Source organism: Lactuca serriola, chromosome 3 (genome assembly GCF_051521515.1).
Source record: "Lactuca serriola cultivar US96UC23 chromosome 3, Lser_US96UC23_V15, whole genome shotgun sequence".
Classification (NCBI taxonomy): domain Eukaryota; kingdom Viridiplantae; phylum Streptophyta; class Magnoliopsida; order Asterales; family Asteraceae; genus Lactuca; species Lactuca serriola.
In genome coordinates, this window is record NC_136410.1 from 39,642,840 (window position 1) to 39,661,265 (window position 18,426).

General features: G+C 34.5%; 1 protein-coding gene across 1 annotated transcript; it reads right to left on the reverse strand.

Moving 5' to 3' along the window:
- Positions 1-14,408: 14,408 nt before the first annotated feature.
- On the reverse strand, positions 14,409-17,998 carry PSKR1 (phytosulfokin receptor 1). Its single transcript, XM_079029839.1, has one exon. The coding sequence runs from the start codon at positions 17,541-17,543 to the stop codon at positions 14,487-14,489; it is 3,057 nt and encodes a 1,018-aa protein (XP_078885965.1). The 5' UTR covers positions 17,544-17,998; the 3' UTR covers positions 14,409-14,486.
- Between the last annotated feature and the right edge of the window lie 428 nt (positions 17,999-18,426).

Here is an 18,426-nt window from a genome sequence, read left to right on the forward strand (position 1 = left end):
TTTTGAGCTGTAAATTAAGTTTAGGCCACTGTTTGTTGTATATGTGACCTATAGAGTTGACATTTGGAGTAGCGTTCTTTCTACTATTTTTTCAGACTGTGAAGTGAGTTTCCACCCTGTACTCGTGGGTCGAAGGCACCAATATCGACCCATTCGGTTATGTATCCTAGTATATAGGATGTTGTTACGTTGTAGTTATTGAAGGGTTTTGAGCATTCTAACACTCCTAAGGTGTACATGCAACCCTAGAAACCTTGGATCTATGTTTTACTAAGATACATGCAAAATTGATTTTCCAAGGTTCTTAACCTATCTAACATAGAATGGGGAACTTTTAAACATAAATGCTAGAAGAAGAACATACCTTTTAGTTGTTTGGATTCCTTGAGAATCTTGTGAGCCTAGCACCTCAAGTGTGATGCCTCAAATGTCTCACACAACACCACAACACTTGGAATGACCTTGAGAGAAGTACAGTCATAAGGTGTACATGCAACCCTAGAAACCTTGGATCTATGTTTTACTAAGATACATGCAAAATTGATTTTCCAAGGTTCTTAACATATCTAGCATAGCATGGGGAACTCTTAAACATAAATGCTAGAAGGAGAACATACCTTTTAGTTGTTTGGATTCCTTGAGAACCTTGTGAGCCTAGCACCTCAAGTGTGATGCCTCAAATGTATCACACAACACCACAACAGTTGGAATGACCTTGAGAGAAGTTCACTAACACCTCAAAATCGACTAGCCCTCTATCTTGTATAAGTAGTGTCGATTTTGCTTGCATGGGGTTCTTTATATAGTTGTGGCACAAGTAGGGTTACACCATGTAAACCCTAATTGTCATGGCTTTCCATATTCCATGATCCATGGGTTTGTAACCTCCATGGATTATCCATGGAGCACCTTATGGGTTTTAACCGAATCCATACAAACCATGGATCATTAGCCCATTATACAAGAATAGATGATTTACACAAACAACCCCATATATTTAATTAGTCTCTTTTTGATCACTTAATTAATTCCAAATTAATTCTTTGATCAATACTAATTAAATAATATTATTAATATATTAGAACTTATAATATATTAATAATTCTTAAGTGTCCTTTCTCTCATTTAGTCTATCCAAGTGTTGCATTGCCATACAACCCAAATGGACCATGCTAATCAGGTCAAATGAATTCTAGAAATAGTTATGAACTTAGACACCTAATCCAACAGTTATCTGTTAGATCTGTATGATTATATGTTTGTTGGTTATATGATTATCTGTTTCATATGTCGACATATTGCGGTTGGGTTGACGCAATGTTGCTTTGTGCGGAGGCCAGCAACCCTGGGAGCAAATCAGACATAAGTTGTAGGCCGAATAGGCATGCCAAACTTATGATGTGGGCTCGGGAGCAATCCAGACAAGAGTTATGGGTCGGATAGGCATGACAGACTCATGATGTGGGCTCAAGGGCAATCCAACCCGATAATTGTGGGCCAAATATGCATGCTGTTATATGTTTGTGTGGTGGTATTTTGGGAAACTCACTAAACTTTGGCTTACGGTTGAAGTGTTATGTTTCAGGTAGTTAGATGATCGGGGGAATGCAAATGTGTGGTCCTACACATCCTTCGGCGACATGTTTTGGAGATATTATGATACATTGATTTAGGAATATTTGTACTTAACATTGGTTTTGGTTGGAAACAATGATTATAATTTAATTGAAAATGAAAAATTTTATTGTGAGTTTTGGGATGTAACAATTTAACTCTGCCTACGCAGCTTTCAAGGAGGAAATAATTGTTGGGTTTTGTATACTACAACATCCTATGGTGCACATACAACCCTTAATGCCTTGGATCTATGTTTTCTCTAATTATACATGTATTGGTGTTTCCAAAACATTAAGCCTATAACTAGCATGCAAATGACATAAACAATATGAAATTCTAGTTAGGGTGACATACCTTTTATGTAGCTTCAAGCCTTGTTGTATTTGGCTTAAAGAGCTTAGCACCAATAGTGTGGATGCCTCAAATGGAATCACAACACACCATGGACAAAGGTGGCTCTTGAGAGAGAATCTTCATGCACCAAAAACACCTCCATGAACTCCAAGAACTAGTGTAGTCGTTTTTAGCTATAGAGCACATATTTATATGTAGGATTCCATGGGTCAAGGGAATAACCTAAATCCATACCCATGGGTTTTATGATCCATGGTTCATGTGGCCCAACTCTTTATGTATTCATACATAAACTTAGTCCAACATTGATCATAAGCCCAACACATATAAATATAAGTAATTACCATAATTAGTCCCCATATATTTAATTAGTCTCTTTTGATCACTAAATTAATTCCAAACTAATTCTTGATCAATACTATTTAAATCATATGATTTCATATTAATATATTATAACTTATAAAATAATAATAAATCAATAAATAAACTCTTCTCTCAAAAGTCCATCCTAACAAATTGTCCTGGTTATATGCAACCCAAATGGACCATGCTACTCTCGGGTCAAGTACATACCAATTATAGTTATGGGCTTAGACACCTAATCCAACAGTCTCCCACTTGGATAATTCTAATAACTATTATTACATGTATGACTCCAAAACCCGACTAGAAATCGTAGCTCTTAAAGCCGTTGTCGAACTCTGACCTAGTCAATGACATGTCCATTAGATAAGGGATCAAATATTCCTCTATTCTAGATATCATATGGACTGATACATGGATTATAATCATTCTCTTTGTCTATCTGTTATTTCCCGATTTCCGATTTATGATGACCGACTAATTGAACAAATCAAATCAGTCCAGGCCCGACCGAGCACTTAGATTTGTCATCACTAAATCATCAAGGGGCCCACATATATTGCTTTTATCCACATGGGGTAAAAGGAACAGATAAAATTCGACTCATATGCTTGCTCTATCTACTCACCAAATCACACACAACAATGCGTTTTATAACACCAAGTTACTGGTGGGTTTTCACATTATCAATGTGCAACCGACTTGTACACTGCAACTCATATCTCTCCGTTTGAAGAATATAAGATATTATCGTCTCATGATCACTCGTGATAAAATCCATGAAGTTATTCAAATGAGCATGGGTTTAATCCAATACTCAAATCTTATTCCGGAAGCACTCATGAATACTGCAGCTATGTCTAAAACACCTAGACAAACTACAGACCCATTCATGACAATCTTGCCTCAATACCTACTTCCAAAGTATGATCGACTGTGGACGGTTTGAATAACCTAGTTATTCGGGAAGTCAAAACATGCAAAGTGAAACACAAGAATAATACTAATCCTATATGGCCCCAAAACTTTTGAGTCATATTGATTACTCATTATTAATTGTATAATGTTTCAAATAATCAACTTAATACTTGAACTAAATCAATAGTTGTCCCATGCGACAAGCATGCACACTATGTTTGTCTATGGTCATTTCTTTGTGAAATAGATCAATTGAACACAACTTCAATAAAACTCATTTCATAATTCCAAATTCTTTTTGCAAATGTAAGAATACCAAATTCTTGCCATTTACTGTGATCTGTTAGATTCTAAACTTATATGCAATGATCTTATTGTAATGACTTTGCACAAAAGTCACAGAGACTTGGAAACAGACATTACAAAGTATTCCAATAGAGAGCTATTCCATGGAACTGAAGTCTCAAATTCAAAGTACATTCCTTTGAACATCCTTCTTGCATTAAGTTTTCTAATCTTGCACAGATTTAAAGAATAACTTCCACCTATGGAAACATTTCCATATTCCCATTTTGACTATCACTTTTGAACAAGAGTTGCCTCTTTTCAGAAAATGTCAATGTGGTCCTTCCAAAAATTACACTATACTTCCAACTGTCCATGAGCAAAAAATATTTGGTAAACCTAGATTGTCCTCGACCATTGCTTAATCATTTTAGTCATATACAGTTCTGGTCCTTTTCCCTCTTAATGCCCTAGGCATTTGGAAAGTTCAGAACACATAGAAGTATTATAGCATATGTAGTTGATCCTATACCTGAAGCATATGGGATACGATTCATAATGTCTCACATAAAGACATGATACTTGAGCAGTCTTTTGCTATAATGTTTCTATTTGCCATGTTCTCACAATTTGGACTATGAAGAGGGATGTCGTGATCATAATCGAATTTTGAGAACGCAATTAATATTTCCATATATAGAATTTCCTTATGTTGGACCATTCCAACATAACATTCATATACTTGACTAAATTTGATTAAAATCTCAATCGAGGCTTTTAGAATTGCAATGAAGTATAATTTCTTCTCCCTTAATTATGGAAAAACAACTTTTCTAACCCAGCAACTTTGCAAATTGAAACTTTTGTTTTCTATAATTAACATTGCTAACTTGCAACACTGATAACATGACAATTATATCCTTATTAGCATAACACTTATGATCCCACTAGCTTTGACATGTATCCAGAAATCAGCTGGACTTCCTTTCCAAAGTTCAGATTTCTGATACTTGATGCTCTGATAAGTCTTTACAAGACTTCTCAAGCCCATACACTTTTCAGATTAAATAGCAAATGTGTGTGTTTGAACCTTCCAGAACTTAATCTAATAAGTCCCAAATGTACAAACTTTTTTCCATTTCTCACAATTCAAACTATGAAAACGGATGCCGTAATCATAATCAAATTTGAGAATGCAACTACACAACTGCTAACTCTAATCCTTTAAAATCTACCTAGTGAAAGCGTTTCCTCACCATCATTTTCATGATTCAGAGAGAAACCTAATGACACTTAGATTTTATAGCGTATGTGTTCCTATCCATGTGAATTTGTCATAACCATAATCACAAGGCATGGTTAGTGACAAATCCAAATTCATATGGGCTGAACTTGTTCAATCTTAATTTCTTGCCACTTGGCAGCACAAGGGCGTACCATGTCTTCCAGGTTGTTATGCAAATAATTGAGAACTCATAGAACTTACAAGCATAGTCAACTTTAACTGGAATAGGCATAGAAATAAGAATATATCAACACGATAGGTTACAAAACTCAAGTCGTGTGCTAGTGATTAAACAATAGGTTTTATTCTTGATTAGTTCTTGAAACTTTTCAAGATCTTTAAGACTCCCACTGACCTCTTGACATATAAGATTCTCTTTGTAAAGAACCATTCCTTGAAAAAAAACAAATATTCAAGAGTTAGTGCGGATTCTTATCAAGATAAACACTTCACACAATTGGTCTTAGTTGGTCTTTGTCTTATCCAAGACATCACAACTTACCAACTTCAAATGTACAAGAGTAAGAAACATTTTACTCTACATTTGATAAGTGTTATAAACCTTCTAAAGATTATGTCACTCAAGGCACAACCTTGGAGTATAACTCCAAGACTTGTTTTGGAACAAAGTATAATTTATCTTTTGATTTAACCATTCAAACAATTCACGATTCCTCTCCTTAGACAAACAAATGTACTAAGATTTCCTTAGAGGATTAATAGTTATATGGTTTCATAATCATTAAGATAATCATAAACACGATACTTCAAGTACTCTCCCATCTTTTCATATTGGAGAAACTTTTATCTTTATGCCTAATTTGATTCTTCTTATTCGTTCTGCTACACATTGAATCCTTTTCAACGATTCAGAATTATACTTAATCTTGTAAGTATAATCATATTTACTAAACTTTAGTAAATCATGACGAATAGACCTACCAATCTTTGTGGTGGACCTGACCAGCACACAACAAAGTGTACCCAATCCTCTAGTCCTTCACTTGACTCACATATACATGTGAACAAGGAGTTAGTCTTAATTTCCCAAAGATGGAAATTCTCATTCTTCACACAATACAAGTTGCATGATTCCAAGTTTCTATCCAACTAAAACTTGGTTGATAAGAATCTTTCCTTATTGGGTAAATTATGACACTACCAGAACCGAAAGAATCAAATCTATTTTCCAATATTGCTATCAACGGAAACATATAAACAACAATTTTCACAAATGCCATTGTAAGGATACTTAATAAAATAAAATGAAGATTTTATTTTTATTTGAAAAATTGCGGAAAAACTTATCCTTACAATGCAAATACAAATGAAAACTATGTTGTTATCTATTCCTATGAAATCTATCATAACTCTTAAATAGCAGCTCAAAATTCTGATCACCGAACCATGCGATCGAAATCCATTTCCTAGCGATCAGAATCAGCTTACCTCTTCTTTAAGCTTCCTTTCTTTTCTTCGATTCTTCAAAACATCAAAATGTAATTACATTACATCATGTATCAAGAATCTCCAAATAGGAACTTAATAGAGTTAGATAGTGAACTTTACCTGAAGTAGAGTCACACATTTTGATTTTACTATCCTTATGGACTTTCAGGTAAATTGGGCAGCTTCACAACCAATGCCCCTTCTCTTGGCAAAATAAACATATGGACTCTTTGGAAATGGTACACGAGACTATCTCAGACTTAGCCTTTCTCTTTACCATTGGGTCAAATGACTTGACCATGGCCGATCCCTTTCCATTGGGAAGAGAAAGCTTTTTTGGACTTTTAATATTACTATTGTCAATGTCCATGGAAGTTTGGGAAGTAGATCTTCCAATCAAATTTGCTTTACCAGTGCTCCAAATCTTTGCTGATTCAGCAGCAACAAGCAAATAGTTAAGATCGATAAGGGTCATTTCGTGATCTGTCATCAGGTAGTGACTAAAGAACCCAGTCAACAACCAACTTCCTCGAGACTTCAACACCGTACTCTCCCAGCCTGTCAATATGTGACTTAATCTCCAAGATGTGAGCACATATAGAATTTGCTTACCATTAGGTATTGAGTGACCTTGAACTTTTCAAGTCTTTGAACTTGTGGGTTAAGGAGAATAATTAGAGGAGGTGGAGGAAGTGAAGTATGATTTCCAATCCCATTAATTCACAATAAAGGGATTAATCATTCACCTTGATCGCCATGTGGGATATCATCTTCATTGGGAAAGCTTTATCCAAAAGGATAAGGAAGACCATAGTTGTCATAACTAGACATCTATGAGGGAGAAATTCAAGCAAGTTGATTTAAGTCCTTAATATAACACCCAATATGAAATATTAAGGCTATGACCCAACACAATATTTTATAACTTGGAAGAGGGATGCCGTAATCCAAGCTACAAAATATTTGAAGGTAGGTAAATGACGATTTACCAATTTCCACCATGAAAAATGAAAATAAACTTTAGGTTTTAAATGAATTGAAATTCCTAGATCCTTTGAGATTCATTGAACTATTCAATGGCATGTTTAGATCTTGATTGTGTCCTTCAAATTTGTGATTGGGATGCCAAGGATCACAAACTAGGAGTGAATAACCATGCAAATTAGCTTGGTACACTTAATGTTACAACCACCTAATAAATGTGCCGATTAACCACACACGCTCCATTGATCTATGATTAACAGCAAGCTACCCTTTTCCACGCATTGTCAGTCCCAGATTAGTATGTCGGTTAACCACACACGCTCCACTAACGACTTAGTAAGGTGCAAAGTGCAATTTCATGGGTTAGCACCAAATTTATATTTTCCTAAAGTAACTAAGATTGGGTATTTAATAAAGTTTAGTTACTTTATATTTATCATTATACTTTTAATGAAGGGAGAATTAATGCCCAGTCCAACCCGTTCGGCTAACGACCCTTCACCAGGCAAGGAAACGGTGGGTGAGAGTGGACACCCATTAAACTGCTATTTTATAAGCAGTAACCTTATACCCCCTTATAGACCAGCTTCGTGAATGAGGCCTACTAACGGTAAGACTGACTTTGTTCTTATACATATGTATAAATATTAAACCTATAATATTATAATAGTATAAGGTTTGAATTTTAAACTTTTAAAATTATAAGGGTTTGATTTGGAATTAAAGTATACATGGGGGGTAACTTTATAAATTCCAAAACTTGAGGGCAAGTTTTGAACAATTCAAAAACTTTTGGTTTCCATAACTTATGAGTTTAATATGGTTTTTATGGAAGACTTTTCAAGTTCCATAACTTGATGACAAGTTATGGAAGACATAAAACTATTTTATGATGACATTTAAAAACAAGACCTTTCATTTTTCATAACCTATGAACTTTAATGAATCTTTTAAAAAGAAAAACTCTTCATTTTCCATAACTTGAGGACAAGTTATGGAGTTCATAAAAACCATTAAGATCAATTATTCCAGTTAACACAATAATCAAATAATTTTTCTATGAACAAGATTAAACTCATAAGCAAAGATAATTCACATCAACAATTTTCAAGAAATTAACTAATCATATAAACTAATACAAATCTTGAAACTTTGACAATTATCCTTTATTTAGATGAGGATAAACATTACCATAGCACCAAAATCAAATTTTTATGAACAAAAACACTTTATGGTGACGATCCTAATCTAAAACAGGCCAAAAAAACTTGAAAATTTGCATCCAGGACAGCCAACTCGTCGAGTGCATGAGCTGACTCGTCGAGTTGGTCAACTTTGTGAGTGGACTCAGCGAGTCACTCATCCAACTCGGCGAGTCCAAGGCTAAGCTCATGCAACTCGGCGAGTTAAGCACTGAACTCGGTGAGTCACGTTGTCAGACTACAGAAAATTTGTTTTTTTTTTTTTTGCTTTGAAAACCAATATAACATCAAGTATAATAGAAAACAACCCATGGCTCTGATACCACTGTTGGGTTTTGAATACTACAACATCCTATGGTGCACATACAACCCTAAATGCCTTGGATCTATGTTTTCTCTAATTATACGTGTAATGGTGTTTCCAAAGCATTAAGCATATAACTAGCATGCAAATGACATAAACAATATGAAATGCTAGTTAGGGTGACATACCTTTTATGTAGCTTGAAGCCTTGTTGTATTTGTCTTAAAGAGCTTAGCACCAATAGTGTGGATGCCTCAAATAGAATCACAACACACCATGGAAAAATGTGGTTCTTGAGAGAGAATCTCCATGCACCAAAAACACCTCCATGAACTCCAAGAACTAGTGTAGTCGTTTTTAGCTATAGTTCACATATTTATATTTAGGATTCCAAGGGTCATGGGAATAACCCAAATCCATACTCATGGGTTTTATGATCCATGTTTCATGTGGCCCAACTCTTTATGTATCCATACATAAACTTAGTCAAACATGGATCATAAGCCCAACACATATAAATATAACTAATTACCATAATTAGTCCCCATAGATTTAATTAGTCTCTTTTGATCACTAAATTAATTCCAAACTAATTCTTGATCAATACTAATTAAATCATATGACTTCATATTAATATAGTATAACTTATAATATATTAATAAATCAATAAATAACCTCTTCTCTCAAAAGTCCATCCTAACAAATTGTTCTGATGATATGCAACCCAAATGGACCATGATACTCTCGGGTCAAGTACATACCAATTATAGTTATGGGCTTAAACACCTAATCCAACAATAGTGGTGAAGAGCTTAACAACAAAAGATTCCATGGCAACCCTATGATGAAGATGGGTGTCATCCACCGAGTATTTTTTGAAATACTTGTGAGATTTGTTGCCATGGCCAGATTTCTTGAACTTGTTGTCATGAGGTAAGTGCAGCCAGAAGCCATTGTTGGCAAGGAATTTTGTTGATTTCTTAAAGGGAAGAACTTACTGGAAGGTCTTGGAGAGCATGCTTCAAGGTTTAATGGTGTCTATAGTTGTAGAAAAAATACGAAGGAATGTGTGGGGGAATTGAGTGAGTTAGATCAGAAAACAAAATGGTCCATTTAATTTTTAAATTAAAAATATATATAGACGTCGTGTGTGGCTTAATTTGCTTATGTGTCGCTATTAACCGGCTAAAGGAAGTTGGGGTGACTAAAAATACAGGGAAATAACAACTTTATTCCTTCATAAAGCACACAAAGAAGTTAAAAGACTGAATGAGTAAGTGTGTAATACATTATAGGGTTAATATGTCATTTTTCATTAATTTAATAATAAAACTCCAACTAATAAAATAACACTAATATTAATCATTGTTTCGTTTAACCTATTTTTTATGGATCAAAACCCCAATTTTCTCTATTTTTATTTTTATTTTGTTTTGCAAAGTTTGTCTTATATCCCGAAGGATCACAAATGCACGTAAGAAGTGCAGCAGGTGGAGACACCATTTAGTTAGCATTTGGTGGATGAAGCATAACTAGACAAAATGACATAAGATGTTCAAAAGGATGTTTAATAGGGATGGAACAAGAACAAATGGTGTTATTGACTAAGTCAAGAGACTAATTATTAAGATTTTAATCGTACCCAAGAGAATGAAACACGCACGATAAGAAACATTGACAAAAAAATCATATATAAAGCATCTCTTTTCTTTCCCGTTCATTATTCATTCATCTTCATCCTTTATGCAACTGATAAGTCTATTTTATGAATGTACTAAAATGTCGTAAATCTGTTGAATTGATGTATAATTGTCCAAGAATGGCACTGCTTTGATGAGTTGTTGAACTTCATATGCAGGTCAATATGTAGTACTAAAAGTGGGCAGAACCTGCAAGTAAAACGGATTGCTAAAGGAAAGAAGAAATGTTGTTGGAAAAATTGACCATGTTTAATGTTTTAGTCATATCTCATGTTCTGGAGCTTTGATTGACATGAGTGAAGAAGTTCTGGAAACTCGACAAGATTTTCTACAACTTTCGTGTTTTGTGTTTCTGCTAGTTATGTCATGTAGATCACCAAAACTTGCACGGAAGGTGAAGGACGCCTCTTGGCGTCTAATACGTCCCTTAGGACGTCAAAGTCAAACGGTCAACATCTGGGTGGATTTCAGAGCAGGGAAAATGAGGAAGGCTCGTCGACGTCCTACAAGGCGTCTAAGACATCCCCTAAGACGTCTAGGTGTTTTAGAGGCGTCTCATGTTGGAACGGCGTGTTACGTGAAGAGCTCGGATTTGTGAAGGACGTCTTACAACGCATTAATGACATCTCCTATGAAGCCAACTGTTTTAGGCCAATTTTTAGTGTATTTCAAGGACGACAGAAGGCATGCAAAGATGTACGAAGAACGCCTAGGCGTTATACATGACATCTAAGACGTCTCCTAGGACGTCCAACGTCCCACATCCCATGGTTTCTCAATTTTCTGCCAAATATTATAAATAAGGACCTAGGCATTCGTTTTTAGGGTTCAACCTCCGATTTTCAGAGCTTTTTCCTGCGTTTTTTAGGCTTCTAAAACCCTTGGAAACACAAATCCATTCCATTTCAATCCGGATTTAAGGCAAGAATTCATCGATTTCAACATCAAGCTACAAGTGAAGATCATTTCATTGGTTAATCTTCATCAATTCTTTATTTTCCAGAAATTATTTCTTCTCCCCAAACGTTTAATTTTTCTATACTTTGATAATCATTATGCTACATTGTTTGATGATTCTAATTTTGTTTATGGAATTTATTAATCATTTCATTTATCTCATTCAAGTAATTTGTTTTATGAACTCAATGGAAGGATAAACCATTAGGGTTCTTCTAGGGATGTTTAAGACTTTTGGATGAACACATTTATTATTACTTGGTTCTTGTTTATTTCATTTGTTATTTTATGTTTCATGTGATGATAATTGGTAATGATAATTGAAATTAGGTTGTATGAATTGTTTGATGTCATAATTAAAATAGTTTATTGTCAATTCATCATTTGTTCCAAGTTCAATTAGTTTAGGAATAAAGACAAATGATTGAATCAACATATATTATTCCAACTTATGATATTGAAACTTAATATGGTAATTGGTAGTTGTAAGACATTTTTTTTACTTGTTCACTAATTATTCCTAATCCATTTAGACATAGTGAGTAAGACAACTAGTTGAATGAAAATATCGTGTGCCCAAAATTATGTGTTACAAGATAATAAACCCCAATTACATCTAATTAATTGAACTAGGATTTTAGGGAAGAAAATGTGTATATTTGAATTGTCCGACAACTGAATCGGGAGTACCTTGATTTCTCATTTATAGTATTTGTTTTAACAACCAAATGCAAGTATTAGGTTTTTTTTTTTTTTGTATATTTTAACACAAGGTTTAACCACAGACTCCTCATAGATTCAACCCTTACTTACCCTAGCTATCTAGTGGTTTTTGATGTTATTTTGGATTGAGACAACGACTTCGATCAGCAACTTATGTCTCTCCCCTTTCTATTTTACTTTTCCTATACAAGCTTATGCTCCCTACACTTAAATCTCACTGGCGATGACAGAGAATCAATCATTAATACATATAATCCATAGCAACTGCCAAAGCCAAAATGGATATCTTTAAACGACCAACACTACTCGTTCAAAATTATAGGAGTTGAACTGAATTAAGACTGGTTCTCAAAAAACGGTAGCAAACTAACTTTTGGGAATCTAGTTTTTTTTTTTTTTAAATTCTAGTAATCCATAGGAGCTAATATATATATATATATATATATATATATATATATATATATATATATATATATATATATATATATATATATATATATATATGTATATATATATACATATATTTTCTTATTTGTATTTGATTTCTTATATTTGTGTTTATAATTTACTATAATACAAATCTTCTCTAATAAACGAAAGTTATTTTGCCACATGTCATATTCTCTTTCATTTTGACACTTGTCATTTTGTAAGAATTTTAAAATTTTATTTTCCACTTGTCATTTTTTAAGGATTTCCATTTTCTTAAAATAAAATTCCATAAAATTCTAATGGGTTTTATAAAGAAATATTCATCATATTTATTTGGTAATAAATTTTCATAAATACTTCAAACGATTTAATTTCTTTTACAAATTTTCAGAAGATTACATTCTATTATGTAAAGTATTACATTATAAAATATTTCAGATTTATATATTGATATTAATTTTTTATTTTTAATAAACTCATGTAATATATGAGTCTTAAACCTAGTAGATATTAGATAGGGGCTAAATAACGGTTGCAAATTATTCTACTCAATCACGTCTAGTAGGATCAAAGAAGCGGCTGTTAAAAAAGGGGGAAAATCGATGGACAAGATGATATATTGCTGTGTAGTTCATCATAACTATAATATAGTTTAAGTAAATTAATTTTTAATTTAATTTAATAAATACACTGTAATTATAAATATAAATAAATTAATTTATAAACGAAAGGAGTAAATTTAGGAAAATCACTATTTCTATAAATAGACAAAACAAAATAATCTACCTTTCTTACAAACTTCGTAAATAATTAAAAAAATCAAGAATTTAACTAGTTTTAAATTATCTTTTGAATTTTGATTTTTTAACAGAAAAATAAGTTTCGAAACTATATTTTTTGATAAAAGATTCTTCAAAATCTAAAAGTTTGAACTAGGATGAGTTCAAACGTGTTCATGAGTTACAAAATTGTTATTCGTAATCAATTTTGAACTTATTGTCCATGTTATATCCATTAAAATGATATAAATTTATATTTTTTTTTCAACCGACAAAGAAAAAGAACTACAAAAAGGAAAAAGAAATGGTTAATATGTAGCACGAAAGGAGAGAATGATGACAAATGATGTAAGGAAGAAAATAAGAGAGAAATAGAAAAACAAAGACAAAGTTGAAAACACATGAAAGTCGAAACTTCCTTATAGTTTGAAATTTTCAAAATTACAAATGTGTAGCAAGAAAGAAGATTGATGATAATGACCTTAGGTAAGAAAATAAGAGAAATAGAAAAACAAAACAAAGTTGAAAACAATGAAAGTCAAAACTTCCTTATAGATTTGAAATTTTCAAAATTACAAAGATGATGTTCTACTAAACAAAGTTGAAAACAATGAAAGTCAAAACTTCCTTATAGATTTGAAAATTTCAAAATTACAAAGATGATGTTCTACTTTTGCATCTTGTTAAAAGGTAGCTATATTATAATAGCTATTTATCCAAATTTAGTCATATCGGATAGCCTTGCAAGTTGACATTCAATCAATGGAGATGGCCTAAATCGGTGGTATTTTTATGGACGATATAAAACCCTTAATATTGTACTTTAGTCGTGTGGATGTGGATGAAGGTATACATTTGAAAGATGCATGTGACTTTTTTGGTGAAAAGTTTGACTTTAGTTTCCGCCAAACCAGGGTGTTTACGTTGACCCGCCACCTTTGGAATCACATTTGCAAGAAAAATCGTACCTTTTAATGGACCCGTATCACTAGAGATCAAATTCTACAACCCAAAAACAGAAATCGACACCAATAACAAACCAACAATACTCAATAATTAAAAAAAAAAATGAAAATCTTTAAAACTTTACTCGAATTCAAATGTATCATATTTACACCCCAACATATTATGTTATTACTGTGTTTTGAGTTGAAGATTATCGAGCCAAGAAAGCAGCTCCTGAGTCGAAGGCCTTAACTTTGGTGATTCATTTAAACAAACACATGCAATCTCAAGAGCCAATAACATCTCCTTATCTTGATCTTTATTAAAAATAAACGAATCAATCACTTCACTCTCCCTTTTTTCCATCTTCATTTGCATCACCCATGAAATCAAATCTCTACTCCCTTTAGGCTTACACATATCCATCGGTCTCTTCCCTGTCAAAAGCTCCAAAAGAACAACCCCAAAACTGTAGACATCTCCTTTGTAAGACGCAACAGAAGCTTGACCATATTCAGGTGGAATGTAACCCAATGTCCCAACAAGATCAGTCGTTACATGAGTATCATAAGGTAGAATTAATCTTGCAAGACCAAAATCGGCTAAATGGGCTTCAAAATCTTCATCTAGCAGAATGTTGCTTGATTTAATATCACGATGAAGGATATGGGGATCACAAGATTGGTGGAGATACGCCAGACCTCTAATGGCTCCCTGAGCTATTTTCCGGCGAGTGTTCCAGTCAAGAATTGACCGGCCATCTGGTTTTTCATGTAGCCAATAGTCTAAGCTACCGTTTTCCATGAATGAGTATATAAGAAGTCTTTCGTTTTTGTGTTTGCAATAGCCTTGAAGGAGGACAAGATTCGGGTGTTGTGCTCTTGAGAGGGTTTCCACTTCCGCCTGAAACTCCCGATCAACTTGACCACAGTCGCCGGAGAGACGTTTAATGGCGACTTTCCGGTTATCGGGAAGTGTGGCTTTGAATACGAGACCGAAACCGCCACATCCAATTATGTTTGATTGATCGAAAGAGTTGGTTGATTTCAATAGATCATCGATTGACATTGATTTGTTGTTGTGGAAAAGAACTAGTTTTGATTCTTCAAAGTTTTTGTTTCCATCATCATCTTCATCTTCTTCGTCTCTTTCTGGGTCAACTTCTTGTCGACTGGTTACACGAACAACCACCATGAACATCAGAGCGAGAAGAAATAATGTCCCGAAACAAATCCCAATAGCCATTCCAACAATTTTCCCGATATTTTTCTTTGATTTTCTAATCGATGATACAGGGAGTCTTCTAGTGTTACAGGTGTAAACTCCACGCCCCTCCCCACATAAACCGGGATTTCCCTCGAAGCTTGAGTTTGTAAACGTTAAAAATTGACCTCCATTAGGGACAAAACCCCTGAGATTATTGTGAGCGACACTGAATTTGGATAAAAAACTTAGATTCACCAAAGATGGAGGGATTGTTCCGGTGAGATTATTGTATGACAAATCAAGCGTCTCCACCATTCTCATCCCTGATAAAGAACTCGGAATCGTACCTGATAAATGGTTCTGTTTCAGATCCAAAACGTGTAGTTTTTTCAAGTTGCCAAATTCAGGGGGTATTTCGCCGGAGAGGAGGTTGCTGCTTAGGTCAATTGACGGTGGAAAGCTCATGATCTGATTGTACTGCACCGCTGATCCTCTAGAGCTCATGTTTCTTCTTTTGAAGAACGGGAAATCCGGTGAGGGTTCTTCTAATGAAATATCTCGTGAAATCAGGCTCTGTAATTGCGTCAGACTTTTGGGAATCTCTCCCGACAAGGAATTGTTTGATAAATCCAAGTAAAAAAGAGACCTAAAATCACCCAAAGAAGCCGGAATTGAACCGGTCAAGTGGTTCCATGACAAATCCAGTAACTGCAACTGTGATAAACCGTTCAGCCATGGCGGAATGCTACCTGTGAGCCTGCAATTGGCGATTACAAGAGCTTTCAGTGCTTTGAACTGTAGATGATCATCAGGTGGGAGCTCTTCGGTATGGAAGTTCATGGTGAGAACCAAAACGGTCAGATTTGGGAGGTGTTGGAGGACTTTGAGAGAGTTTGAGAGGTTATTGAGACTACAATTAGAAAGCGAAAGGTAAGAAAGAGAAGGAAAATTCTTGAAAGTTTCTGGGACTTGGCCTATGAGTCTGTTCCTGGCGAGATTTAAAGCTTTTAAGTTTTGGCAAGATGCAAGATTATCTGGTATTGTACCCGAAAAGTGATTTGTGCCCAGATCAAGTGAGGTAAGATTAACCATCAAGGAACAGTTGAAATCTATTAAACCATTTAAAGAATTGTTTCTCAAACTGAGGGAAGAAATTGACTGTGAATTTGACAACGATGGAGGAATTCCTCCGGACAGATTGTTGGAATGGGCTGAGAAATAACTTAAATTCGGAAAGCTACGGAAGAAATCGGGTATACTTCCCGAGAGCCTGTTGGATGAAATATCCAAACGAACCAGATGACTGAAGGAATTACCGATTCCGTTGATGGCGATGAACCTGTTATCCTGAAGAGCTAATTCCCGTAATCTTGGTAATCTGAGTAAGAACTCCGGTATATCCCCTGAAAGAAGATTGGAAGCCACGCACAGATGTTCAAGGAAAGTGCAATTCTCGAATTCAGGCGGAATAGTTCCGTTGAAGTAATTCACAGCAAATCTAAGAACACGAATTCCGGTGGAGTTGACACATAAACCGGAAGGGAGGAAACCCCTGAAGGTATTATCAGAGATGTCTAATTCTTCAAGTGCAGGCAGATTGATGTTAACCGGTAAAACCCCATTGAACCGATTACAACTCAAATCAAGCACTTTCAAATGGGCGAGATGAAAAAGGGAAATTGGAAGAGGGCCTTTAAGGAAATTGCGTGAAAGATTAAGGGTTTGAAGCTGATCTAAATTAGATAGAGAATCGGAGAAACTACCGGTTAATCTTTTCTTTTGGACTTCTAATGCAACAATCCTACCAGAAGAAGAATTGCAAGTGATGCCCACCCAGTTGCAGCAATTAAAAGAGGAAAAAGATGACGAATTGGTAGGCCACCACCCGACAATTGGCGATTCCAATCCGCTCATGAAACCCCGTAATCCTCTCAGGTCATCGGAATTGCATGTCACATTCTGTGAAATCACAAGAACCTGACTTTGAAGAGAAAACACAAGTATAATCACAACTACCCATACCTCCGATACAGCAACCATCTCCGATTATAAATAAACTGAAATACACAAACACCGAAGAAGAACACGAAAAAGGTGCACAATTTGGTAAATTTTCAGGGCTTATCGAAAAATCTCATTTGAGAAATGGAGATTTCTTGATCTGAGTTCCAAATTCATTCTTTTTCTCACTCCGGATTGCGTCACATACCAAGCAAGACGGAAAGAGGCAGCAGAAATGAAGAAATTGTGAACAAGGGTTTCAATCTGGCACCGTTTTTGAAATTTGAAGAGTAAGAAAAAGGAGATAACATTAAAAGACAACACAGATCGAGAGAAGTATTAAATTGACTTTGAGAAATGGGTTGTTTGGTATTGAAAGAGGTGAGTTTGTTTTCATTCTTTTCTAGTGGGCTAGCTCGATGATGGTGGCTCTTTTCTAGAGAGAGAAACCAGTCAAGGTTTAATGCAGAGAGAGAGAGAGAGAGAGAGAGAGAGGAACCGCTGGTGGAAATGAGAATGCATTAAATAATAATTCCCCATCTGTATTTACAATTTATTTTTTCGGCTTTCTACAAAAAGATTTACCCTTTTCTTTAACTTTATTTTAAAGTTATTAACCAATTGTTATGCTATATTATATTACTGAAAAAGTTCATAGCTCGTAAAGTCTTTTTAGTTACTTCCGAACATAAATAAGTGTTTTGTAACCAATGTTATAGCTCTTTTGTATGACATTAATCTAAATTTAATTTTGGGTGTGTTACTAAAATCCTAGATACTTCAATAAAAATAAAGTATGCAACAACCTGTGTATAGAAAATGACCCTTCATTAATGAAGGATGTACGTTTAAAGTCAAACAGCCAGATATTTTTTGCACTTTGTAATTATTATATAGTCATTTGAAATATTTTATTAGTTAA